The following is a 27316-nucleotide window of genomic DNA, read 5'->3' on the forward strand; positions in this document are numbered from 1 at the left end:
TCTAGCCAACTAAAATATTTTCGGCAATGCGGTGTTGCCGCTTCTATTAGAAAGCAGTAGCAACTTTGATTTTTCAAATGGAACACTCTGTATATAATATTATTTTTGGAATCTGCAACAATTGCCCGACAACTTTTTTTGATATTTCCCTATACCTATCTGTTACCGTTTTCGAAATAAAAATTAATTTCAATTTTTTCTTCGAAAATCATGACTTCTAAAAATGCCGATATCTTTTAGTTAAGAAGTACTATGATATCGAAATTTGGTTTGGAGCCTAATCTCCGTTACTTCAATACAGGGTGGTAAAAAAATACAGTTTTTTCGTTTGCTTGAAAAAGTTGCTGAAATTTGATTATTTTAATTGGAACACCCTGTATATTATTGAAAATTCGGAAAGCTGCTGAAATTTGCTTCCTTTCTATGTATATCATACCTATACCTAACTAGTCAAGTTTCGGACTTATGAACATTTATTTGTGAAAATGTCCCTTCAGAATGGTATTTCCATTCGGTATTTGGTAAGCAGGCCATGATTACTATTTGACAGTAGCGTTGTGACATTCTCCTAATAATATCGACATTTTCGTCACTTCAGAAGTTGCAAATACCTTCAAAACGATAGAACAAAACTATTAAAACGAAGTTCTTATGAATTTGTTTATTATTTTTGGACAGTGTGACAAAATTATCAGCAGAACATGTAGAAAATTCAATGAAATGTATCCGAATCTACCGCCAATGAACCTCAAGAAATTTATACGAATTCAGAACAATTTCAATGCATTTGGATCAACTTTAAAAGCACCAAGAAACTTGCCTCGACCCGTAACTTTCGAAGACAACCAGATTAATGTCTTAGCATATTTTCACGCATTTCCCGAGTCATCGATGAGAAGTGCTGAAAAAGATTTGGGTATAAAATATTCATCGGTTCAAAGAATCTTGCGAAGACATAAAATGCATGATTATAAATTCACCAAAATTCAAGCAATGAAGCCTCAAGATCCTCAACAGAGAGTAGAATTTTGTGAAATGTTGTTGACACGCATTCAAGAAGATCAACTTTTTTTAAATAAAATTATTTGGACTGATGAATCGAAATTTTCGAGAGAAGGGATTTTCAATAAAAAAAATCGTCATTATTGGTCCAGTGAAAATCCTCACGTCACAAAAGAAGCCGGATTTCAAAAAAAATTTAGTTTTAATGTCTTCTGCATGTTGATGGACAACAAATTGAGGTACGTGATATACGAGGAGTCATTAACATCCAGAAGCTACCTGAATATTTTGGAGAATACTTTAGACAGTTTCGTGGATAATCTGTCACTCGAAGATTATCGAAACTGTTGGTACCAACTAGATGGAGCTCCTGCACATTGCACAAGAGAAGTGAGCGCAGAACTGGATAGACTATTTGACGATCGGTGGATGAGGCGCTTGGGACCATGGAATTGGCCAGCGAGATCACCCGATCTTAATCCATTAGATTTTTATTTGTGGGAAATGTTTAAAGAAAAAGTTTACAAAATACCCGTGCGTTCGAGAGATGAATTGTTAGAAAGGATTGCCCAAACATTTGAAGATTTGAAGTGAACGGCCAGCGATTCGAACATATTTTGAAATATTCCACATGATTGTTTTACTTTTTTATAATCATTCATATCAATATTTCCAATTTCAAGTTTCTTGGTGCTTTTTTAAAGTTCATCCAAACATATTGAAATTGTTCTGAATCGTATAAATTTCTTGAGGTTCATTGGTGGTAGATTAGGATACATTTCATTGAACTTTCTACATGTTCTGCTGATAATTTTGTCACGCTGTCCAAAAACAATAAACAAATTCATAAGAACTTCGTTTGAATAGTTTTGTTCCATCGTTTTGAAGGTATTTGCAACTTCTGAAGTGACGAAAATGTCGATATTATTAGGAGAATGTCACAACGCTACTGTCAAATAGTAATCAAGGCCTGCTTACCAAATACCGAATGGAAATACCATTCTGAAGGGACATTTTCACAAATAAATGTTCATAAGTCCGAAACTTGACTAGTTAGGTATAGGTATGATATAAATAGAAAGAAAGCAAATTTCAGCAGCTTTCCGAATTTTCAATAATAAACAGGGTGTTCCATTTGAAATAATAAAATTTCAGCAACTTTTTCAAGCAAACGAAAAAACTGTATTTTTTTACCACCCTGTATTGAAGTAACGGAGATTAGGCTGACGTGTGGGAAGTATCCAAGTATGACCTAACTCCATACCAAAGTTCGATATCATAGTACTTCTTAACTGAAAGATATCGGCATTTTTAGAAGTCATGATTTTCGAAGAAAAAAATTGAAATTAATTTTTATTTCGAAAACGGTAACAGATAGGTATAGGAAATATCGAGAAAAGTTGTCGGGCAATTATTGGAGATTCAAAAAATAATATTATATACAGAGTGTTCCATTTGAAAAATCAAAGTTGCTACTGCTTTCTAATAGAAGCGGCAACACCGCATTGTCGACAATATTTTAGTTGGCTAGAGAATGTCCGAATATGCCCTCCATTAAATTTTCAAAGTGATCCGTTGTCTGGTTCACCAGAAACGTCTAATGTGCCATCCACCGTGAATCAGCCTGTATATTCCTCGTTGAGATTGACGACTCCTAAATAATAAAAAAAAAAGCACAGGGAAAGAACACATTCGAAATTAAGATAATATTTGTTCCAGTCTGAACAAAATTCAAGTTTGTATTGAAATCGCAAAAAAAAAGAAAAAATAAATTCCAATCAAAATGAGTAGAGAACCTTTGTTATATGTTACAGGTCCTTTATGCTGGTCAATTCCCTTTTGGAGTTACTGTTTCGGTGAAATACTTCACCCCCATGATCCATTCGTGTTTGATTCCATCTTTCTCCTGTGCTATTTGAAATAACTCATACCGGTCACTAGATAGGTCCTCATGGATTACGATTCCACTTTTTTGGAGGTTTCTATTGGCAAAGTAAACCTCATTTTTCTTCAGCAAAGTTAACAACGTTATTGAAATTGTTTGGGTTTTTTTTTAAATTCGTTGATACTCGAGAAAGTTTTTCTTTCTGTTTGATCAACACTTCGTTTCAACAGTTTCTAAATTTGCCGTTATTCCTTCTATTTTTGCATTGATGTGCTCCAGTTTGGGCCTATTTAATATTTCACATACTTCACCTATTGACTTCTCCATGTGTTCATTGACATGGTCACTATCTAGTGTTTTTAATTTAGAATCCGACTGTTCTTCTTCTAAAGAACTGGAATGGCTCCGTGAATGTTCATTATCTTGGGATAAGAATGCGTTTCATGGAAAAATCAATTTGAACGCAACTAACCAATTCACTAACTTGTATACAAGTTACGAATACTAACAGGATCATTCACCTTAATTTTGTATTTACTATCACTTTCTTCACCATATAAATTTCTATATCAGCCAGGAGCAGTACAACAAACTTATTCTTACTCTTGCGATGTTACCATATTCAATATTATTATACGAAATATAAATAAAATAAATAAATAAAATATTTATTAATCCTTTCAACTATTGTTAACAATAGATAGGATAAGTCAAAAACAGTGTCATTAAGTTTTAATTGACAAACAGGACGAAACAAGCACAATGATGACTAACATACACTATGTAAGATACACTTCGATATCATCTCAAAATTGAAAAGTATAATTCAAATTCCTCAACAGTATAGAAACATTCTCTGATAAGGAGTTCCCTAAGTCTATACTTAAAAACCGCCAGGGATCCCGCGTATTTTATTTATTTCGGAAGACAGTTAAAAAAACGGCAGCCTGCATTGATAGGAGATTTTTTGTAATAGGAGTGTTTGGGCTTGTTCAATTTGATATCATTTTTATTTCTGGTATTGTAAGAATGTGAATCACTATTAATGGGAAATGAATGTTTGTTATTGAAAATATATGATAATAGTTTCATTAAATAAATTGATGTAACCGTGAGGATCCGTTTAGTTTTGAAAACCTGTCTGCATGATTGGCGACTACTAATGTTAAAGATAAGCCTTATAATTCTTTTCTGAGCAACAAAAATTCTTGTTATGTCTGATGCCTGACCCCATACTATAATATTGTAGGAGATTGCGGAATATATTCTGGAATCTATTGGTGATCACGTTATGAAATGGAGTGAAACAAAAATTGTCCCACTGAGGTGGGAGGTTAAAAATGAAAATATATAATATTTGTACATTTCATTATTGTGACTGTTATTGGAAGAAATTATGCTTTTTGTAATCGATGCGTTGTTCACGAGTAATTTTTTGGAGGTTTTGAGAACGTGAAAGGATTATTTTCCGAAACGATAATTCGATCAAAGAAAGCTAAGTATTCAATACTTACCTATTGATTTTCCACTTGTAGACAAAATCAATGAATAACACTAGTTACTGACAAATTGGACTCTCCAGTGATTTATAATACGCGGAAACTTGTCAGGAAGAACTTTTCAGTTGCACTTCAAAACACTTCTGCTCCTCAGCTTCCCTATTGATTCAACTTCGTTCTTTCTTCAGATAATGGAAGGTTATACACTCAAAAGACAGTGAAGGGAGTGTTTTGTTTTTGACTTTCTATATGAAAATAATGAACATTATATTTGACAAAAATTTGATAACCGAAGAATAACAAAAAAATTATTTTCACCTGTATTGAATGACAAAGTACTCCAGGAAATATTTCGTCAACAGCTCCCATGTCCTTCGAGAATCTATTCAGTATTCCACCACAAGAATTAGTATGAAAAAATCTCATCGGAGCCTGCATAAGTATATGGAGCATCTTGGAATGTAATTTTTTTGAAGAGGTCATACAAAGTTTGAAAAAAATCATATTTCGAATTATACACAATATTATCGTAACTATAATCAATATTCCGTAAATAGCTATTGAATAATCAGTTTTAACAAGTGTATGAGTTGTGTTATCAACTTCAATGTATTCAAAAAACGTACTAGTATTCTCATCCAATCTCACTAGATTACCAGTTGAATAGGTTTGGTATGAGAACAATGAACTATTTCTGTTGAGCTCTGTTGGATTTTTCCCAGCCACTCTTCTGTTTGTATGCCTTATATCTTCTTGCTGGGTCCTAGAATATATAAAAATTTCATAACAATAATATCACCAATAATATACATAGCCGGTAATTGCAACTATAGATTGCAATTTGGATTAATCACGAGTTGAAAATATTATTTTCTTAAAACAAACGTTGAATTATGGAATATCAATGAAAATTTTATCCGAACATAATCCTGATTTCCAAAAAATCACTTTGGAGAAAAAATGAACATAAGTATCATGACTACAAGTATGTGTAACGCTCGTTCACGCTACGATGTTGGGTTGTCACTGTGACAGAATTCGGCTCCGGCTAAGTGAGTGAAGATGGCAGTGGGGAGATTTGCAAGTTGAATTTTGATTTTGTGCGCCAGGTAATTCAACCCCTTCTGAATGCTTGTCTGAACCTTGTTCCTAAATTACCAAATGAACTTAAGCACATTTGTCACAAAAATTGATGAATTGATTTATCATAAATCAAAAAAATTACATAATGATCTGATTTATTATAAATACGTCACTAAACATATTACTATTAATGTAAGTTACAAAAAGGATTTGAAGCTCTATAACTTCTATTAAATTATCTGCGAGCACTTTCGACAGCTGGTCGTGCTGTCATCCTCTAGGCCCTACTCTATCGTAGATAGAGATATCAGATAGAGTAGAGCCTAGAGGATGACAGCACGACCAGCTGTCTCGATTATATATATATATATATATATATATATATATATATATATATATATATATATATATATATATATATAAAGGCTGATTCACGGTGGATGGCACATTAGACGTTTCTGGTGAACCAGACAACGGATCACTTTGAAATTTAATGGAGGGCATATTCGGACATTCTCTAGCCAACTAAAATATTTTCGACAATGCAGTGTTGCCGCTTCTATTAGAAAGCAGTAGCAACTTTGATTTTTCGAATGGAACACTCTGTATATAATATTATTTTTGGAGTCTCCAACAATTGCCCGACAACTTTTCTTGATATTTCCTTATACCTATCTGTTACCGTTTTCGAAATAAAAATTAATTTCAATTTTTTTCTTCGAAAATCATGACTTCTAAAAATGCCGTATCTTTTAGTTGAGAAGTACTATGATATAGAAATTTGGTTTGTAGTTAGGTGATACTTGGACACTTCCCACACGTCAGCCTAATCTCCGTTACTTCAATACAGGGTGGTAAAAAAATACAGTTTTTTCGTTTGCTTGAAAAAGTTGCAGAAATTTGATTATTTTAAATGGAACACCCTGTATATTATTGAAAATTCGGAAAGCTGCTGAAATTTGCTTTTTTTCTATGTATATCATACCTATACCTAACTAGTCAAGTTTCGGACTTATGAACATTTATTTGTGAAAATGTCCCTTCAGAATGGTATTTCCATTCGGTATTTGGTAAGCAGGCCATGATTACTATTTTACAGTAGCGTTGTGACATTCTCCTGATAATATCGACATTTTCGTCACTTCAGAAGTTGCAAATACCTTCAAAACGATGGAACAAAACTATTCAAACGAAGTTCTTATGAATTTGTTTATTATTTTTGGACAGTGTGACAAAATTATCAGCAGAACATGTAGAAAGTTCAATGAAATGTATCCGAATCTACCGCCAATGAACCTCAAGAAATTTATACGAATTCAGAACAATTTCAATATGTTTGGATAAACTTTAAAAAAGCACCAAGAAACTTGAAATTGGAAATATTGATATGAATAATTATAAAAAAGTAAAACAATCATGTGGAATATTTCAAAATATGTTCGAATCGCTGGCCGTTCACTTCCAAGCACTTTAAAATGCGGGTGCTGACTGCTTTCGTGGTGGCAGATCTGATTTCATTGGGATCCAAATCTTCAAATGTTTGGGCAATCCTTTCTAACAATTCATCTCTCGAACGCACGGGTATTTTGTAAACTTTTTCTTTAAACATTCCACACAAATAAAAATCTAATGGATTAAGATCGGGTGATCTCGCTGGCCAATTCCATGGTCCCAAGCGCCTCATCCACCGATCGTCAAATAGTCTATCCAGTTCTGCGCTCACTTCTCTTGTGCAATGTGCAGGAGCTCCATCTAGTTGGTACCAACAGTTTCGATAATTTTCGAGTGACAGATTATCCACGAAACTGTCTAAAGTATTCTCCAAAATATTCAAGTAGCTTCTGGATGTTAATGACTACTCGTATATTACGTACCTCAATTTGTTGTCCATCAACATGCAGAAGACATTAAAACTAAATTTTTCTTGAAATCCGGCTTCTTTTGTGACGTGAGGATTTTCACTGGACCAATAATGACGATTTTTTCTATTGAAAATCCCTTCTCTCGAAAATTACGATTCATCAGTCCAAATAATTTTATTTAAAAAAAGTGAATCTTCTTGAATGCGTGTCAACAACATTTCACAAAATTCTACTCTCTGTTAAGGATCTTGAGGCTTCATTGCTTGAATTTTGGTGAATTCATAATCATGCTTTTTATGTCTTCGCAAGATTCTTTGAACCGATGAATATTTTATACCCAAATCTTCTTCAGCACTTGTTATCGATGACTCGGGAAATGCGTGAAAATATGCTAAGACATTAATCTGGTTGTCTTCGAAAGTTACGGGTCGAGGCAAGTTTCTTGGTGCTTTTAAAGTTGATCCAAATGCATTGAAATTGTTCTGAATTCGTATAAATTTCTTGAGGTTCATTGGCGGTAGATTCGGATACATTTCATTGAACTTTCTACATATTCTGCTGATAATTTTGTCACACTGTCCAAAAATAATAAACAAATTTATAAGAACTTCGTTTGAATAGTTTTGTTCCATCGTTTTTAAGGTATTTGCAACTTCTGAAGTGACGAAAATGTCGATATTATTAGGAGAATCTCACAACGCTACTGTCAAATAGTAACCATGGCCTGCTTACCAAATACCGAATGGAAATACCATTCTGAAGGGACATTTTCACAAATAAATGTTCATAAGTCCGAAACTTGACTAGTTAGGTATAGGTATGATATACATAGAAAAAAAAGCAAATTTCAGCAGCTTTCCGAATTTTTAATAATATACAGGGTGTTCCATTTGAAATAATCAAATTTCAGCAACTTTTTCAAGCAAACGAAAAAACTGTATTTTTATACCACCCTGTATTGAAGTAACGGAGATTAGGCTGACGTGTGGGAAGTGTCCAAGTATCACCTAACATAAAACCAAATTTCGATATCATAGTTCTTCTTATCTAAAAGATATCGGCATTTTTAGAAGTCATGAATTTCGAAGAAAAAAATTGAAATTAATTTTTATTTCGAAAACGGTAACAGATAGGTATAGGGAAATATCAAGAAAAGTTGTCGGGTAATTGTTGAAAATTCCAAAAATAATATTATATACAGAGTGTTCCATTTGAAAAATCTAAGTTGCTACTGCTTTCTAATAGAAGCGGCAACACTGCATTGTCGAAAATATTTTAGTTGGCTAGAGAATGTCCGAATATGCCCTCCATTGAATTTTCGAAGTGATCCGTTGTCTGGTTCACCAGAAACGTCTAATGTGCCATCCACCGTGAATCAGCCTGTATATAAAATCGAGAAAGGTTAATGCAGTCAAGCTGCTGGAAAACAATTCCATAAAAATCAAAATATGAATAGATTACTCTCTGATCATTCCCATATTGATTTCAATTTAAGAGCCACCGGTCCTCGATTGAAGACAAAATGTGAAAAACCAGAAAAGTACTTGATGAAAAAAGCTACGTTAACGCAAGCGAAACATAAGTGGAACCACCCATTGGTGTGACACCCAAGTCAATTCGACAAGTTTTTATGTCAGTGTTGGTGGTTTGACCAATCAACATTCATATTTTGATTTTTATGGAATCATTTTCCAGCAGCTGGACTGCATTAACCTTTCTCGATTTAATATCATTTCCAGAAACATGTGGATTCTTTTTCCGATGCCATTTCAGGTTATCTTCCCAAATTTCTGCTACCGCAGTTGTCGGTTGATTGGTCGAACCACCAACACTGAACAGTTTTACGAAAACACAACACGTGTTTTGCCACACAATGGTTTCTTGAGGCTTGGTATACATAATTTTACAATTTGAAGTACCTGAATTTCAAGTACCTGTAATAAATTACCGGAGCTTATCTCCCAGTTTCCACATTCGAAAAATATTTAGTAACGTGGAGTTATCCAATTCCAATTGATCATTCAGTAAATTACCCGAATTCTTGAATCTATTGATTTTTAAACATTCTAGAAGACTGAGTTCAAACTTTTCACTTCTAAATGTAACACGTCGTACTCATGATTGAGCTCATGTCTTTCTGCTGAAAGATGGTTTGCAAATGTGTGCAGTAACCGCCTATGGAAATAGTGACCAAGCAGCGTGACTTATATGTATATTATCTAAGAATTAGTCACTGGGATGACTGGGACAGTGCCGATTACAATATGTTATATTAGGATAGGAAATGTAGTATTGATCCATTACCGTTTGTGACTTGAAGTAGAAGAGTCCGACATTCTTCGGAAGATTATTCGATTCGTGACACACATACGTCTCGCGATCCGCTTTTATTGTGATTTTGGCAGTTAATTTCAATATAAAAATCTCGCTGTTTTTCCTAGTTATTGTGGAAAGAGGTACCTTTACCTTCAAGTTCTGGTGAGCTATATCATCTTCATAATTATGCAATACCATCCGAATATTCACTATTCACAATTGATATCGAATGAGAATTTTGTTGTAAAAACTATCAACAAGCAATCTTATCGGAGATAGAAGAAACTTGACATACCTACGATAAGACGGTAGTACGGGTGCTTGCTTCCGATTCACGTTGTGGGTTGTTTTGGATTCCTTTGAAAATGCCTACTCCTAATGATATCACGCTAGCAGATGTGTTCAAGTTGATGACAAACCTTGATAAAAAATTCGAAAAATCTCAGGAAACGTTAGAACTCATACAGAGCGATCTCTCTACCGTCAATCACAAATTATCCACACTTGAACAGGAAAAAACGATATTGGACGGGAAAATAACTCAAGTAGACGACCGACTTCGCAGAAATAACTTGCTCGTATTTGGCCTTCAAGTAGAAGATCCAGTGGATTCACTCTCTTATCTGAGCGACATATTGGAAATAGAACTCAGTTTGTCCCACATCGACAATATCTATTACTTTCCGGCTAAAGGTGGTGCGAAAATTCTCAAAATCGAATTATTGGCCTACTGGAAAAAGTTAGAAATCTTCCGGCACATCAATAAATTGAAAGGAACCCAGATTTTTGTAGCAAATGATTTGAGTCCACAGGATCAAATCACTCATAAGGTTTTGCGAGGACACCTGAACACAGCCAAGAAAAACGGAATCAAAGCTTTCATTAGAAATAATCATTTACTCGTTAACAACACTAAATATACAATTGACGAAATTGCCAGTAACCCTGAGTTGCTTTCTCCATCTGTGGCAAACTTAAAACGACAAGACCCACCTATTACTCCCGATCAACAAGCTGCCAAAAAAACACTTAGGACAATTCCGTTGAGAGCTGCAAAAAATCAATATCCCAAATAATTGTATCTTTGTATAATTGGGATATATAACATATATTTTATAATATTTTAAGTAAAATTGCCTTCTTATGTCAAACTTCACATTTTGTCACGTGAATACCAGATCTTTGTCTAGTGATTTTCAAGAATTTAAGCAAAAGGTGTTCAATATATACGATATTGTTACCATATCCGAAACATGGCTGTCTGCTACAGTAACCGATGAGTCTATATCATTACCCGGATACCAGTTATTCCGACGCGATCGAGATACCCGTGGTGGGGGTGTTGCCATTTATGTGAAACAGTTCCTGAACGCTAACATATTCAACTTTAATATAGCTCCCAACTCTGAGCAGGTATGGATATCGTTCATATTCAACAAAGAAAAATATGTTATTGGCTCTCTCTACAGAGCTCCAAGTTTCCCTGCACACGATTTTTTTGCTGATCTGGAAGAGGTGCTATCAGCACTAGTTCCCTCCCATGAATATATTCTGTTCGGGGGAGACCTCAACATTGATCTTCTGAATCCATCATCTCAGGTATGTAAGAACCTGAATGGGATTTTAGAATCCTATGGATTGTCTCATGTTGTTGATGAACCTACTCGTTACAGTGCAACACGAAGTTCTTTGATTGATCTTATAATGTGTTCCGAAGTTTTAGATATCACCGACCGTACTGTAGTTGATTGTTCCACTTTTTCCGATCACAATCTAGTAGCATGCAAAATTGGTACTGGACAGTCCAAAATTCTTGCCTCCATGCATACGTACAGGGATTTCAAAAACTTCGATAATGATGCTTTTTTGATAGATCTTACGAATGCCAATTTAGACTCAATTTATCGAATGAGAAATATAGATGAAAAAACGTCTACACTCAATTCAATTATTCTAAAAACTTTCGATTACCATGCTCCTCTTAGAACTGTTCGAATTACGAAAGAAAGGGCTCCATGGTTGACAGCGAACTTGAAGTTCATGATGAAACTGCGTGATAGAGCTTTTACCAGATTCAAAAGAAGCAAGCTTCCCTCCCACTGGGATTATTACAAGCAAATGAGAAAGCTCACAAACCGCACAATCAAGTTGGAAAAGAAGGCCTACCTGGAGTCCCGTCTCAAAGGTAATAAAAATAAATTTTGGAAGGATTTAGCTTCCTTGGGCATACATAAAAAATCCAATAGTACCGTCCCTGAAGAGCTCACCAACGCCAATGATCTCAATACCTTCTTTTGTAATAGCTCTTCACGTATATCGAATCCAGGTAATGATATCTTATCATTTCTTTCTAACAACTATTCCTTTTATGATCACAGTTTTGCTTTCCATGATATAACGGAGAATGAGGTGTACAAAACACTTCTCTTAATAAAATCCAATGCAGTTGGTGCTGATAATATCAGCATCAAAATGTTATTGCTTTGTTGTCCTTTTATCATTCCTCATGTCACACATATATTCAATATATGCATCCAACAATCAGTATATCCCTCATTATGGAAAAAATCTCAAATCATCCCGTTACCAAAAACCGCAAATCCCCAGAGTATCAATGACCTTCGCCCAATTAGCATCCTCTGTGCAATCTCAAAAACGCTGGAAAAAATCATGAACTCTCAAATGCGCGATTATCTTGATACATTTAATATACTGCCTCCTACTCAGTCAGGTTTTCGAGCTGAACATAGCTGTACAACTGCACTGTTGAAAGTTATGGACGATATTCATGCTTCGGTTGATAGTAATAATTTGTGTTTACTTGTTTTGTTAGACTATTCAAAAGCTTTCGACACGATTAGCCATCAGCTTTTATTAGTTTTGTTAAAATATCTCAGATTTTCACCCAACTCAGTTGAACTCATGAAAAACTATCTAAGTGATCGTTCTCAGTGTGTTATATTGAACAAAATCAAATCAGATTTTCTTGCTACTCGGAATGGTGTTCCGCAGGGGTCCATCCTAGGGCCACTTTTGTTTGTAATATATACCTCCCAATTCCCTCATTGCCTTCGTTACACAAACATACATAGTTACGCTGATGATACGCAGATATACATGCATTTCGAGGAATCTTCTGTAGATGATAGTTGCCGAAAAATCAATATAGATTTGAAAAGTCTGACTGAACTTTCGGAAAAATACTGTCTTTCTGTGAATGTCAACAAATCGTTTGTCATGCTTTTTGGGAGGTCAGCAACTAGAAAAAAGTGCTTGAATAATATAAGCATCACTGTCGATAACGTGTCGTTACCAATAAAAGGCGAAGATGACAATATAAAAAACCTTGGTTTGCTGATAAATCCGTCGCTAAGATTTTCATCGCATGTTTCACTGATTTTGAAAAGAGGGTATTGTAACCTCAAAACAATCTATCGTAACCGTGAAATACTGAATCGCCAATCTAAACAAATTCTTTGCGATGCACTTGTTTTATCCCATGCGAACTATGCTGATGTGGTGTATGGTCCTTATCTGTTACAAACCGATAAGAGAAGACTGCAAGTATTACAGAATTCATGCGTCAGGTTGATCACTGGTTCGCGAAGACGGGATCATGTGACACATCACTTACCAAAATTGGGTTGGTTGAATATGGAAAATCGGCGTATCTTACATGCATGTACATTATTTCACAAAATAATAAATCACATGAAGCCTGCTTATCTTTACAACAAACTCAGGTTTCGGACCGACGTTCATAATCTTAATTTGAGATTCAAGAACTTGCTCACGCCCCCTCACCACAAAACTTCCCATTATCGTGGATCGTTTTCTTATTACATAACCTGGCTCTTCAACAAAGTACCTAACGAACTAAAGAATTCAAATTGTATTATATTCAAGAAAAAAATTAAACATCTTTTGCTTATGAATGAAATTCCTAGCATGCTGAATTTCAAGTGCTAGTATATATTTTCTTTTTTTTCCTTTTAAATTATAGTATTATACATATGTTCAATGTGTCTTGCATACCGTTTTATGAAGTATATTTTCAATCGTGTTGTCTGGTGTTATGTTTGCTTGTGTGCACTTGTGTTTATGTTTACATAGGTGCACACGTTTTTTGGTTGGATGGAAGAGCAAGGTCTGCTCATGTTGCGATTTCTCCGTAGCATGGTCAGAAATTGAATCCTGCCATTTGATAGGAGGTTATATTTTTGTTTATATATATTTTTTTTTTCTTTGTATTTGTTCCTGTCAATAAAAGCAATTATTATTATTATTATTATATCGTTATACTGTGAATACGCGTATGATTCCGTAACCTTGTCCAATCTACTACAATCAGAAGTGGTGAACAGTGTGAATAGTGTGGTGTCATGTCAAAACACGGAAAGATATCGAAGAGGCGTTTGTTCGCAACCAACATCAGTCCATCCAGATCCTCCTCCAGCTCCAGTGAAGAGTATCGTAACCGAAAATGAAAGAGGATGTCAGTAAGAGCAAGAAAGTCTTCAAAGGAATCGAGTCGACATCGGAAAGAGTCGAGAAAAGGCAGGACTCAAACTGTAAGTGAAGCCAGTTCAAATACTATGCCGCAAATATGCAATGTATAGCCAAGCTCTAGTATTGTTCTTTCGAGTGCAGTGCCTGAGTTTGATCCACTGGATATGGAAGTGTCCGATTATATCGATATTATCCAATATAATGCAAGTATATACGGTTGGTCTGATAGTTTCATATTTCATCAAGTAGTAAATGAATTGAAGGGAATAGCTTAAACATGGTATGAAAGTTACATACAGCGTGAATTAGGGTGGTCTCAGAATACGTGGGCGGAATGAAAACAATCACTAAATTCTACATTTCATTTCATTGTACAAGAAACATTTACGAGCTATTTATGGAGGTGGCTAATCATAAGCCAACAGTAGGATGCTCCTTATATGAGTTCCATTTCAATCATTTGGCAAAAATCAATAAATTAGGATTAAACTTTTCTGACTCCGACAAAGTTTCTCTGATAATGGGTGCAATAAATGATCATAATTTGGCAGTGGAAGCGTCAAATATTCAGAATATACAGAAGGCTAGCAACTGAAATCTGCAAGAGCCGTTCGCAATAGCCGATACCAAGTAGTAGTCATTCAAAATGTTTCAATAGAAGTCCCAGGGAAAATAATGAAATAATCTGCTCTTGTTGTGGGAGAGCCGAACATCATCGGGATAATTGTAGACACAAAAATAAAATTTGTAATTTCTGTTCAAAAAAAGGGAACATTGAGAATGGTTGTTTCGAAAAACAAAAATCAAAATCTACTTTTAATAAACAGTATGAACGAAAAGACATAAAAGACACTAAAGTCAAAAAAGTTGAATCAATTCGAAATAACCGTCCCTCTTCAAAGTTCTACAAAAAAATTTCATTGATGTCAATCAGTGTACGGCGTTTGTAGATTTTGAGAGTGACTGTTCAATTATGAAATCGGAAGTAGCTCAAAAACTCAAGCTGAGGGTCAAGCCACTCGAACAACTGGTTGAATTGTCTGGATTTTTGGGAACTGGAACAACAGTGACCCATTATTTGGAGAATTTAATACAAATTGATGAAGTTTCGTTAAAAATATTACGTAATCGACGACAACAATATCGAAAATGATATTCTGATCGAAACAAATTTCACAGAGGATCAGAATATCATTTACCACAGGATGGATGATGTTTTAACGTTTTAGAATGAAGTGGATACTCCTCATTGGTTGTCAAACATAAAATGTGGTACTTTTTCGGTGCAGGAAAAATCGGAATTCGACAAAATTTTGATGGAACATGAGAAAAGTATGTTTTCCGATATGAAGCACCTGGGGAAAGCACAATCAGTTTTTCTGTCTATAGAGTTAACCACAGATAGGCCTGTCACTCATCGACTATATCGCTTTTCAGAGAAAGACAAACAAATTGTCAGGGAAACATTAAGGGAGTTGTTGGATGCAAAAATAATACGGGAAAGTAAGTCACCTTATTCAAGTCCAGCTTGACTAGTTGATGAAAAAGATGGTCAGAAAAGAATGGTCATCGATTATCGTTCAATCAATAGAATGACAGTGAAAAATAGTATTCCGATGCCTCTAATAGAAGAAATTATTCATAGTTTGGGGAAAACACATATTTCACAAGTATCGATCTAGCTTCGGGGTATGATCAGATACCATTAAATAACAAATCAATTCCGTATACGGCATTCATAACGCCAGAGGGTCACTATGAATACCTAAGGACCCCATTCGGGTTATGTAATGGTCCTTCAGTTTTTCAACAATTTATGAATGAAATTTTTCAACCCTTAAGACAGTTTCACATAAGACCATATCTTGATGACATTTTAATACTATCCAAATCCAAAACTGAGGAGTTAGTTCTGCTAAACGAAGTTCTGAAAATTTTGGGAAATTATGGCCTAACGCTAAAATTGTCAAAATTTGTATTTTTGAGGAAGAAAATAACATATTTGGGTTACGAAATTTCGTTCAATAAAGTATCTCCATCTACGGTCAAAACCGAGGCGGTTGATAAATTTCCAATACCAAAAAATCAACATCATTCATTCGAACTAGAGTTACTTGCAATTGTGAAAACCCTAGAGAAGTATAGGTTGTACCTCCTTAGAAATGAGTGCACAATTTTCACGGATTGCAACGCCGTGAAAAGTGCCTTGAGTAAACAAGCAAGTGCGTTAACAAAATACACGAAAATGATTATCTACGATTATATACTTCTAATTTTGGTCGGATTTTCAAAATTCAAATTTTTGAAAGCGGTTCCCAACACTACTACCAAAGGTGTCCTAGCGACATTAAGCGAGATATGTACAATTTTCGAAAATCCGAAAAAAATAATAACACATGCGGGAAAAGGATTTGTTTCCAATGAACGTAAAGGTATCAGGTTACACATCAAGCAGTTGGTCTCCCAGGAGAAAATGGCCATGGGGAGAGAGTAAACAAAACAATACTAGACGCTTTGGCGACTTCAGGGGCAAGTATAAATGGCAATGAATGGGATTCCAAAGTGGCAACAGTACAACAAGACATTGATAGCATGAAACACCGCATCACACAAAATACGCCAGCCGAGCTTCTATTTGGATTTCCACTGAAAATGGATGGTGATATCCACGACAACGCCGAAGAGAGGGAGGTGGATGTCACTGCGATAAGAGCTGAAACGGCGCTATGATTGGAAAAAAGTTGAGGCAAACAAAATGCCGCCTTTATTCAAAAACGGAATACTCCAAAAGTTTTCGATATTGGCCACTTGCTCTTGACCAAAGTCATAAGCAACCCTGCAACTGGTGAAAGTAAGAAGCTATTACCCAAATTTAAAGGTCCATTCAAAGTGATAAGGTCCTTCCAAATGACCGTTATGAGGTGAAGGAGGATTTACACACCAGCAGAGCCAACCGCCCAAACGATGGTGTGGTGACAGCAGAACACATGAAGCCGTTCAGATTCCAAAATTGTTAACGTAAATGCACTAAAATGAAGCCCTTGATGGCAAAACGAGCCCTTGATGGCGTATCGAGCCCTTGATGGCAAAACGAGCCCTTAATGGCAAAACTAGCCATTGATGGCAAAACGAGCCCATGATGGCAAAACGAGCTCTCGATGGCAAATCGAGCTCTTCATGTCAGAAAGAGCCCTCGATGGAAAAACGAGCCCATGATGGCAGAATGAGCCATGATGGCAATACGAGACCTTGATGGTAAAATCAGCCTTTGATGGCGAAATCAAATGTGGATGATATATCAGTAATTGAATATTTGCCCCTTCTTTTTACAGGTGTTCATAGACATTGGGTTGTTGGGAACAACAACGGGCCAGGATGGCCGTGCAGTACCCGCTTATGGAAATAGTTACGGAGCAGCGTGACTTATACATTATCTAAGCATTAGTCACTGGGATGACTGGGACAGTGCCGATTACATTATGTTATAGGATAGGAAATGTAGTATTGATCCATTACCGTTTGTGACTTGAAGTAGAAGAGTCGTTAATATATCGTTATACTGTGAATACGCGTATGATTCCGTAACCTTGCCCAATCTACTACAATCAGAAGTGGTGAACTGTGTGAATAGTGTGGTGTCATGTCAAAATACGGAAAGAAATCGAAGAGGCGTTTGTTCGCAACCAACATCAGTCCATCCAGATCCTCCTCCAGCTCCAGTGAAGAGTATCGTAACCGAAAATGAAAGAGGATGTCAGTAAGAGCAAGAAAGTCTTCAAAGGAATCGAGTCGACATCGGAAAGAGTCGAGAAAAGGCAGGACTCAAACTGTAAGTGAAGCCAGTTCAAATACTATGCCGCAAATATGCAATGTATAGCCAAGCTCTAGTATTGTTCTTTCGAGTGCAGTGCCTGAGTTTGATCTACTGGATATGGAAATGTTCGATTATATCGATATTATCCAATATAATGCAAGTATATACGGTTGATCTGATAGTTTCATATTTCATCAAGTAGTAAATGAATTGAAGGGAATAGCTAAAACATGGTATGAAAGTTACATACAGTGTGAATTAGGGTGGTCTCAGAATACGTGGGCGGAATGGAAACAATCACTAAATTCTACATTTCATTGTACAAGAAACACTCACGAGCTATTTATGGAGGTGGCTAATCATAAACCGCGTAATTCCGTAACCTTGTCCAATCTACTACATGTGGAATTGGTTTTCTATTCACAAAATTACTTCTATGCTCTTCAATTCTTAGGGAAAATGGTCTTTCTGTTTGGTCAATATACAGTTTTGGGCAGGAGCCACAAGTAAGCTTTTGATGTCAGTAAGCTACGTTTGTGCATTTTTTCTTCAAGAAACGGGCAATATTATTGGTTGGTTCACCCGAATATGACAATGTCCTATAACTTCCTATAACTCAATAATCATTTCAATAAAAAATGTATAGGTAGGGGTGGGCCTGTGGCGTGGTCACCCAGATCACTTGACATAACCAAAATTGATTTTTTATATGTGGGTATATCAAACGAATTGTCTACCAAACTCCTTCAACATCAATAGAAGACATGAAAAGAAGAATCATTAGAGCTTTCAGGAGAATCTCGTGTAGAGAATTCGTTTAAAGAAAGTCTGACATTATGTGTTGCAGAAAATACTCGCCATTCTGAACATTTCCTCGGCCCTTCTAATGAATAAAAAAATTGAGAGAAAGTTGTTGTTCATATTGAAAAATTTTTGAGTAAGTGAACGTAAATGAAAGAATTTTTTGTGGTTACAACAAATAATAAAACTGGGTATAATCTGTTAAATATCAGTTTTTCGTATAGTATATTTATGATAATGAATGTTGTGAAATGTTGAAGCATTTCATACAAATGAAAAAATACAGGGTGTTCTATTTGAAAAAAATACAGGGTGTTCTGTTTGAAAAAGTTGAATCATGTCTGTTTGAAGATGAATGGATCTTGACAGGTTTTCCCGAGCACCCTATGTATTGTTTTCCGAAATTATTATAGTGATGTTGATTAACTATTCCTTGAAAAATTCACTCAACTAAATCAACAGTTAGTTTGCACTACAAGATCAGATATATTCCCTTCATATTATAGAAGGCAATATCAGTTTTGCAATTTGGAATACGGTCCTGACTGGTAACCTATAAACGTGCTTATCAGAGACCGCAGAAAGTTGTTATTTTTCAAGAAAAATTCAAATTTCAAAATAATTGTGATAGTGTATACTGCATCATACCATAGCCAACTTCATCAGTACCTGTGAGTTCTATTCTTTTCATAGTTAATTTATTTGTCCTTTCGTTGAAATCCTTACTGACAAGACCAAATAGCGGTTCTTATCAGTACATTAAGAACTGATGGACAGGGGCGTACTGAGATAACACAACACAACAAAAAAATATTTTTTGAATGTTTCCTACACTAAATTAGTCAATTTCCACTAATTTTGGGGTGATAAAAACGAAAATAACAATGAAAAATTTTTATTAGCTCTGGTTTTTAAGATACACAGTACTTAATCTTAAAGAGTAGTTATACTATACGTGAAAAGCGAAAGTACATAAAACAATATTGTTATGTTTCTTTTAGAATATTTTAAGTACAAAATTAATAAAAAAAACATTATTCTTAGTGTTTTGACAAATAAAAGAAGTTTGTACCACCAAATTTCAATTATGTTCATCCGATTCATTGTAAGATCGCTGTCGTTTAGCTTGTCTTTTATAAAACACTTCTGGAGCATCCCTACACACAGACCAGCAGTAGTCTGCAAGCATTGCTTCATTCCAACGGCCCTGATATCTCTGTTCCATTAAGGCAATGTCTTGATGGAATCTTCCTCCATGTTCGTCACTCACAGCTCACAGCTCACAGTTTTGTGGGAAGAAATTAAGATGAGAGTGAAGAAAATGAATTTTTAAGGACATGTTGCATCCAAGTTGGTGGTAAGCTTGAAGAAGCTCTTTAACCAATGCTGTGAAGTTATCATCTCTTTTGTTACCTAAAAGCTATGTACAACCCCCTTAAAGGCTTCCCAGGCTCTTTTTCATTTCCTGTTAAAATCATGTCAAAAGCAGGATCATTTACGATTTCACGGATTTGAGGCCCAATAAAGATGCCTTCCTTGACTTTAGCATCACTCAACCTGGGAAACTTTGCTTTGAAACTTTCATTAGTCCCAACTTAATATGTAATGGGGGAAGGAGAACATCCTTAGGATCTACAAGAGGCTCGTAAACTACATTTTTCTCATTAGGGTTTAGGTCTCGTGTAGGCCAGTTCATTTTTTTATAGTGAGATTTTCTATCCCACAGACATATGAAACAACAGTACTTGGTGAACCCTAATTGCATTCCTAGGAGTATAGCAATGACTTTCAGATCACCACAGATGTGCCACTTGTGTTGTTCATATTTGATTGATTGGAGAAGTGTTTTCATATTTATATACGTTTCCTTCATGTGAACTGCATGACCTATAGGAATAGAAGGTAGCTGATTTCCATTATGCAGAAGTACAGCTTTTAAGCTTAGTTTTGAAGAGTCTATAAACAGTCTCCATTCAGATGGAGTGTGATCCAAATTCAAGCAGTCCATCAAACCATTAACATCAGAACAAACTACGAGGTTTTCTTTTTTCTCAAAAAATGGAAGCAAATCTTTTTGACGCTGTCTGTACTGAGATATTTTCACATCATGTTTTAGAAGATTCCACTGTTGTAGTTTTGACCCTAACAGCTCAGCCTTTTCCTTAGACAAGCGAAGATCTCTTATAAGGTCACTCAACTCTGCTTGATTAATTCTGTGCGGATCACTAGACCTATCGCTTACCTCAAAATCAGGGTCATAAGATGTAGAAAGATGGGTTGCTCCTTCTAAACAGTCTTCATCACCTTCCTCTAAAATTTCATAGTTTTGGGGTGGAGAAGGGACTGGTAAATTGTCTGAGTGTGGTACAGACCGAAGAGCAGATGGGAGATTAGGGTATTTAACCGTTCCTCTCTTCTTCATAGATAAACCTCGCTTAATGGGAGGAGTTAAGCAGAAATAATAGTCGTCTGTATGATTGGTAGGCTCACGCCAAACCATAGGTACTGCAAGTCCATTGCCCGGTTTTTATTCTTCAGCCACTCTCGCAATATGACGGAACAAGAATTACAACATATATGAGGAGCCCATGATTTATCTTGGTCCCCAACTTTCACACCAGAATAATGTTCATAGGCTGTCTTAACGATAGGTGTCATTTTACGTTTCTGAGCCTTAAATGTTATTTCACCACATATATAGCAAAAGCTATCGACAGAATTCACACACTTTCGAGGCATTTCAGATCAGCACTTGAATTAATTTAAAAATCAACTTCACACGATAATTTCAATAGCAACCACGTGCGTACAATTGACAAACTCACATAGGTTATGTTTACTACTTAAAAACAGCTGATGAGAGGGGTGTTATGTAAACAAACATGTGTACCAACTGTTGGTGATGAAATATTTCATTTGTTGAAAACTCAATATACATATTAATATAATGATACTATATCTTGAAAACAAGAGCTAATATATAATTTTTATGGTCACTTTCGGTTTTAACACGTGAAAATACATTAAAATCATCTAATTTCAACCCCGAAACAAAAACTTTGTTGTGTTGTGTAATCAAAACTATGAATGAAGAACAACACCCGGGTACTTCTGACTACAGGAGTACCCAGAACGCTTCAAGACTTTTCCCAACGACAGTCAGTCAAACGATAGCACCTACTAGCCCACCGAATTTTCCGTCAAAAAACAAGCAATCTCATTCAACGCCCTAGAAAATACAAAACTGGAAGACTACCTTCCAGCCTTGGGAAATCAAACCGACGCAAGATATATTATTTTCTCTTCACGCATTTCAAACAACAGAATTTGTGTATATCTTTTCAGTGAGACAATCGTAGACGACTTTCTCACCAAGGCTGATGGAAAAATTGTGGTGAACCAAGAAATTCTTACAACCAGAAGATTAATCACCCCCAGCGAAAAACTGATTCTATCGAATGTTAGTCCCTCGATTCCTCACGAATTGCTAGAAACCGAACTTCGTAAGTTAGATTTGAACTTGGTATCTCCATTACCCTTACTGAGAATCAGCGCTTCCGATCCCAAATTCAAACATATCCTGAGTTTTCGCCGACAAACCTACATCTCTCCTTTTTCCCACGCTACATTACCTCAATCTATTGTAATATCTTTCGGAGAAACTCCATACCGAATCTTTCTCTCACTAGACAATCATCTATGCTTCAAATGTAAGCAAGATGGGCACTTATCAGCAAATTGTCCAAACACGGTTACCAACGAATCCACTCTGAACTCCAATAACGACAAAGACGAATCATCCACAGAATTCAGTTCTATACCATTAAATACCATAACAATGACCAACCAAAAAACCATAACTATCGACAGAATACCCACTCATGAGCTACCAACCGATTCGAATCAATACCACAACTCTTCTGAAAAACGTAACATCTCTGAGATAACCACTCCCCCTACTCAATCATCGAACCAAGAAAAAGTATTCATCAAACCAAACTCAGACATGAGGGTAAAAAAAATCAAAATTACTCAAGATAAAGAATCTGTAGAAGCTCTGCTGAATCCAGCTAGACCCATATGTGATAACGTGAATCGGTAATCAACTTTAACATTTAACGAAATTACGGACTTTTTTGAAAATGTGTATGGCTCAGCGGATCCTCTGAGCAAAAAATTACACAAAGGACATAGACGAAACTTTGCACCAGATGTATCCACTTTTAAATGATCGTAAAATCAAAGCAAGATGTACAAAAATCCAAAACAAAATCAGGAAACAATTAGCAGCTGAATCCAGCAAAATTGAGGACAGTGACACATCACAGGAACTCTGCTAATTCAAACTTCTCGTTACAATTAACCCATTTATTTTACGTTCAAGTCTATATTGCAGTGGAATCTTAATGGGTACTATACCCAGCTAGAAATGTTGAAATTGATCCTACAAAATCATGACCCATCCATAATATGTCTACAGAAAACCCACTTCCATAAACAGAAAACGCACAAACTTTCAAATTAACATGTTTTTTCAAAAATAGAGAAAACACGCGACATGCCAGTGGAGGAGTAGCTATCTACACTAAGATTACATTAGAGGTGCAGAATATTCCATTGACCATCATCTTAAAAGTGATTGCGGTTGTTATCTGTGGGCCAATGAAATTAAATATTTGTAATATCTACATTCCTCCGAATCAGGATCCAACTGAAGACGAACTCACCAACCTTTTTGGGCAAATTCCTTCACCTCGATTAATTGTTGGTGATTTCAATGCGCACAACCATATTTGGGGATCTAAGAAAATCACAGTAATGGGGCAAGAAATTGAAAGAGTTATTAACAACCTACAACTCAATATACTGAACGAACGAAGAGTCACCAGATTCAGCTCTGCAAATGGAGATTCCTCAGCAATTGACCTAACCCATTGTGAATCCGAGTTATCTATTTCTCTTGACTGGAAAGTACTTCCCGAATTATTCGGAAGCGATCACTTTCCACTAATTATAAACAATGAGAACTATCGTAAACCCTACAATTAAAATCCCAGATGGTGTTTGAAACAAGCAGATTGGACCAACTTCGTAAAATACAGGGTGTCCTTGGACTTCCTCTGTTCCTCTCGGGAATGTATAGATGGGGTCAAAATATCACCAGTACTTCATATAACTTTTTTTCCTAAAATCCTTCGTTACCAAGTAACGGGCTCTCGAAGTTACAAAATGAAAAATGTTTTTCTTTGATAACTTTTCAAGTGAATATTCAAAATCATCCAAATTTTGGTAATTGACTGAAAAAATGAATTCCTTCGATGAGCTTTCATGCAGGAGTCAGTTGTTTTGCTACAAAGTCAGGAACGGACTACCCCCGATGATCCACACCCCAAAACTTTGAAATGACAGATATTTTTCAATATTTTTCAACAAATTAAGGTTACTTGGACAATTTTATGAATGAAAGTACTCGTGTGGAAAGTCGATCGGAGCAACGAGTCTTGATAAAAATGTAGTTTCACTCGACGACATCAAACCCGCTCGTCCACCATTATTTGAAATGAATAATTATCAAAGCAGAAATGATAATGATAACGTTAATTCAACAACATTTATCCTGAGATGTCTATCATTATTCGAAAATATTAGTTTTTAAGGAAAATGGAAATGATAGGTAAAATGTTCATAACGAATTTTAATAATGCAAACACGTTCAACTAACGAAACTCAAGAGCCTCAAGAGCAAACAGAAATGAAAAATCCGCTACAGAAACTGCTCGATATGACCACCTTCTCTCTCTATACATTTTCTTAGTCTGCGAAGACACCCTCTCTGTACTTGAAATAGCATTCCAGGGTCGTTTTGTATGGCTTCACAATGTAATGTTATTCTATTCAACAATGCATCTCTTGTGTGAATAGGTGTAGCGTAAACAAGGCTTTTTAGATGCCCCCACAGAAAGAAATCCAATGGATTTAAATCCGGAGACCGCGATGGCCATGAATATGGCCCACCTCTACCAATCCATCTATTGTAGAAAATATGGTTCAGATGGTCACGCACAATCAAACTAAAATGAGGAGGAGCGCACTCATGCATAAACCACATATCTCTTCAGGTTTGCAATGGAACATGTTCCAAAAGTCCATTCAAATCGTTCTGAATGAACTCCAAATAACGTTCTCCATTCAATCGGTCCTGTAGAACGAATGGTCCTATAAGATGGTTTCCTATGATACCAGCCCAAACATTCACGTTGAATTTCCGTTGGTGTTTGGTTTGCAATATCCCAAGGGATTCTCTTCGGCCCATATATGGAGATTATGAGAGTTGATAACTCCATCTCTACTGAAACCTGCTTCATCAGTGAATAAAACTCGATTGATAAAAGTCATATCCTCTCTTTGCCTATCCATGAACCAATTGGCATATTCCAGTCGTGCTGGAAAATCTTGAGGTGTCATGGCATGTACCTTCTGGATGTGAAATGGGTGGAGCAGTTGTTCCCTAATTATTCTATGAATAGTGGACTTGGATGTATGGAACTGTTCTGATAGATTTCTGATGCTCATTGAAGGATCATCAGCGACGGCTTCCAAAATATTTTCCTCCAATACAACGGTACGTACAGTCCTAGGAGCGCCCTCACCACCTCGTTTTGGCAAAACTGTATCTACAATAATATCGAAATAAAACAACGTGCTCAAATCAATTATCGATTATTACATACCTGTCTCCCTCAAGCTGCGATCGACACGCTCGAATGTTTCTCTTGACGGTACCGTTCGATTGGGAAAATGCTCGGAATACAGACGACGAGCTTCTGCAGCATTACAAAATGCTCGTCCATAAAATACATGCATATCTGCATATTCATTGAATGTAAACTGTTCGGCCATATCAAAAAAATTCAAAATACCCTATAGAATATTGACAATACAATGATAGTCATATGACAACGCACCACTCAACAAAACAAAATCATATTCCAGTTTCTCATTTTTTATCAAAACTTTCTAAAAGGTTTTTTTGTCAACATCTGTGAAAGAAATATTATTCCCTGTATATTTTTCACCTGATCATGTGAAGCCGTTTTTGTAGTTCATTCGTTTGCTTTTTATTAGTATAGTAAATATTTTTTCCGATGTGCGTTTTTTCAGCTAAATTCAGATTCGTGTTAAAGAATTTCTCCCATAAAATTATAATTATCAGTGAAACTCCTCAACAGTTTAGCTGTGAAGAAGAATTTGAAACATTCGAATGTTGAGTTTCATGAGATTCAGATAACTGATCAACACGAAACGTGATTATTCCACACGTATTATGTACATACAAAATATGGAATGAATTCGATATTTCATAGTAGAGTAGCTTGTTAGTTTAAAACACCACGAATCTACAGAACTTGATATTTCTTTTGAAAAAATATCTGCTATCACAATTGTGACTTAAACTTCCATATAGGTACTGTACTTTTTGTTTACGACTTCATTTAAGCATACTTTGTATTATTCCTGTTATAAATGTTGTTGAATTAACGTTATCATTATTATTTCTGCTTTGATAATTATTCATTTCAAATAATGGTGGACGAGCGGGTTTGATGTCGTCGAGTAGAACTACATTTTTATCAAGACTCGTTGCTCCGATCGACTTTCCACACGAGTACTTTTATTCATGAAATTGTCCAATTAACCTTATTGTGTTGAAAAATATTAAAAAATATCTGTCATTTCAATGTTTTGGGGTGTGGACCATCGGGGGTAGTCCGTTCCTGACTTTGTAGCAAAACAACTGACTCCTGCATGAAAGCTCATCGAAGGAATTCATTTGTTTAGTCAATTACCAAAATTTGGATGATTTTGAATATTCACTTGAAAAGTTATCAAAGAAAAACATTTTTCATTTTGTAACTTCGAGGGCCCGTAACTTGGTTACGAAGACTTTTAGGAAAAAAAGTTATATGAAGTACTGGGGATATTTTGACCCCATCTATACATTCCCGAGAGGAAAAGAGGAAGTTCAGGGACACCCTGTATAACATTGATTTATTCCAATTACAATGGAACGAACCAAACAGTAATCACGCAAAACTTCTATCAAATAATTAGTCACCTTCAAGATTACCATCATATACACACAGATGCTCAAAAAATTGAGAAAGTAACTGCCACAGCTTATTATTGCTGCTAGATAATTTACTTTTTCATATCTACGAAATCACAACACAGCATCGAGGGAAACTTGAGGCAAAGTTTTGAAAAACCGTTCGCCCATTAACCTAATGATGGAAAATTGAATTCTTGGACAAAAAAAATGAATCTATTTCATTAGTTCCAGAAATATAGTAACGCTCTCACAGTGCGTTCTACTAATCAAGTGAACATCTCTCACTATAACTATCTCAACAACAATTCTTATTCTACTTTCCAATATCATTTTTGTTCTCATAGCTTTTTTCAGCTGTATTTGAATCAATTCATATTCTCATTGTAATTGTTTCAGCAAGATTCATTCGTTTCTATTTTTCTGATATATCTGTTA

General features: G+C 35.6%; 1 protein-coding gene across 3 annotated transcripts in view; it reads right to left on the minus strand.

The window, feature by feature from the left end:
* Positions 1-27316, minus strand: part of LOC111515228 (ATP-binding cassette sub-family C member 4) — a 259515-nt gene that overhangs the window by 72366 nt on the left and 159833 nt on the right. For all 3 annotated transcript variants that reach the window (XM_074178643.1, XM_074178644.1, XM_074178645.1), the window contains one exon: positions 4705-5149. In XM_074178643.1, coding sequence (XP_074034744.1) covers positions 4705-5149 — 445 coding nt within the window. The remainder of the gene's footprint in view (positions 1-4704; positions 5150-27316) is intronic.

This window comes from Leptinotarsa decemlineata, unplaced genomic scaffold (assembly GCF_025532065.1).
Source record: "Leptinotarsa decemlineata unplaced genomic scaffold, Ldec_3_MD MMD2_tig00004204_RagTag_RagTag, whole genome shotgun sequence".
NCBI lineage: Eukaryota > Metazoa > Arthropoda > Insecta > Coleoptera > Chrysomelidae > Leptinotarsa > Leptinotarsa decemlineata.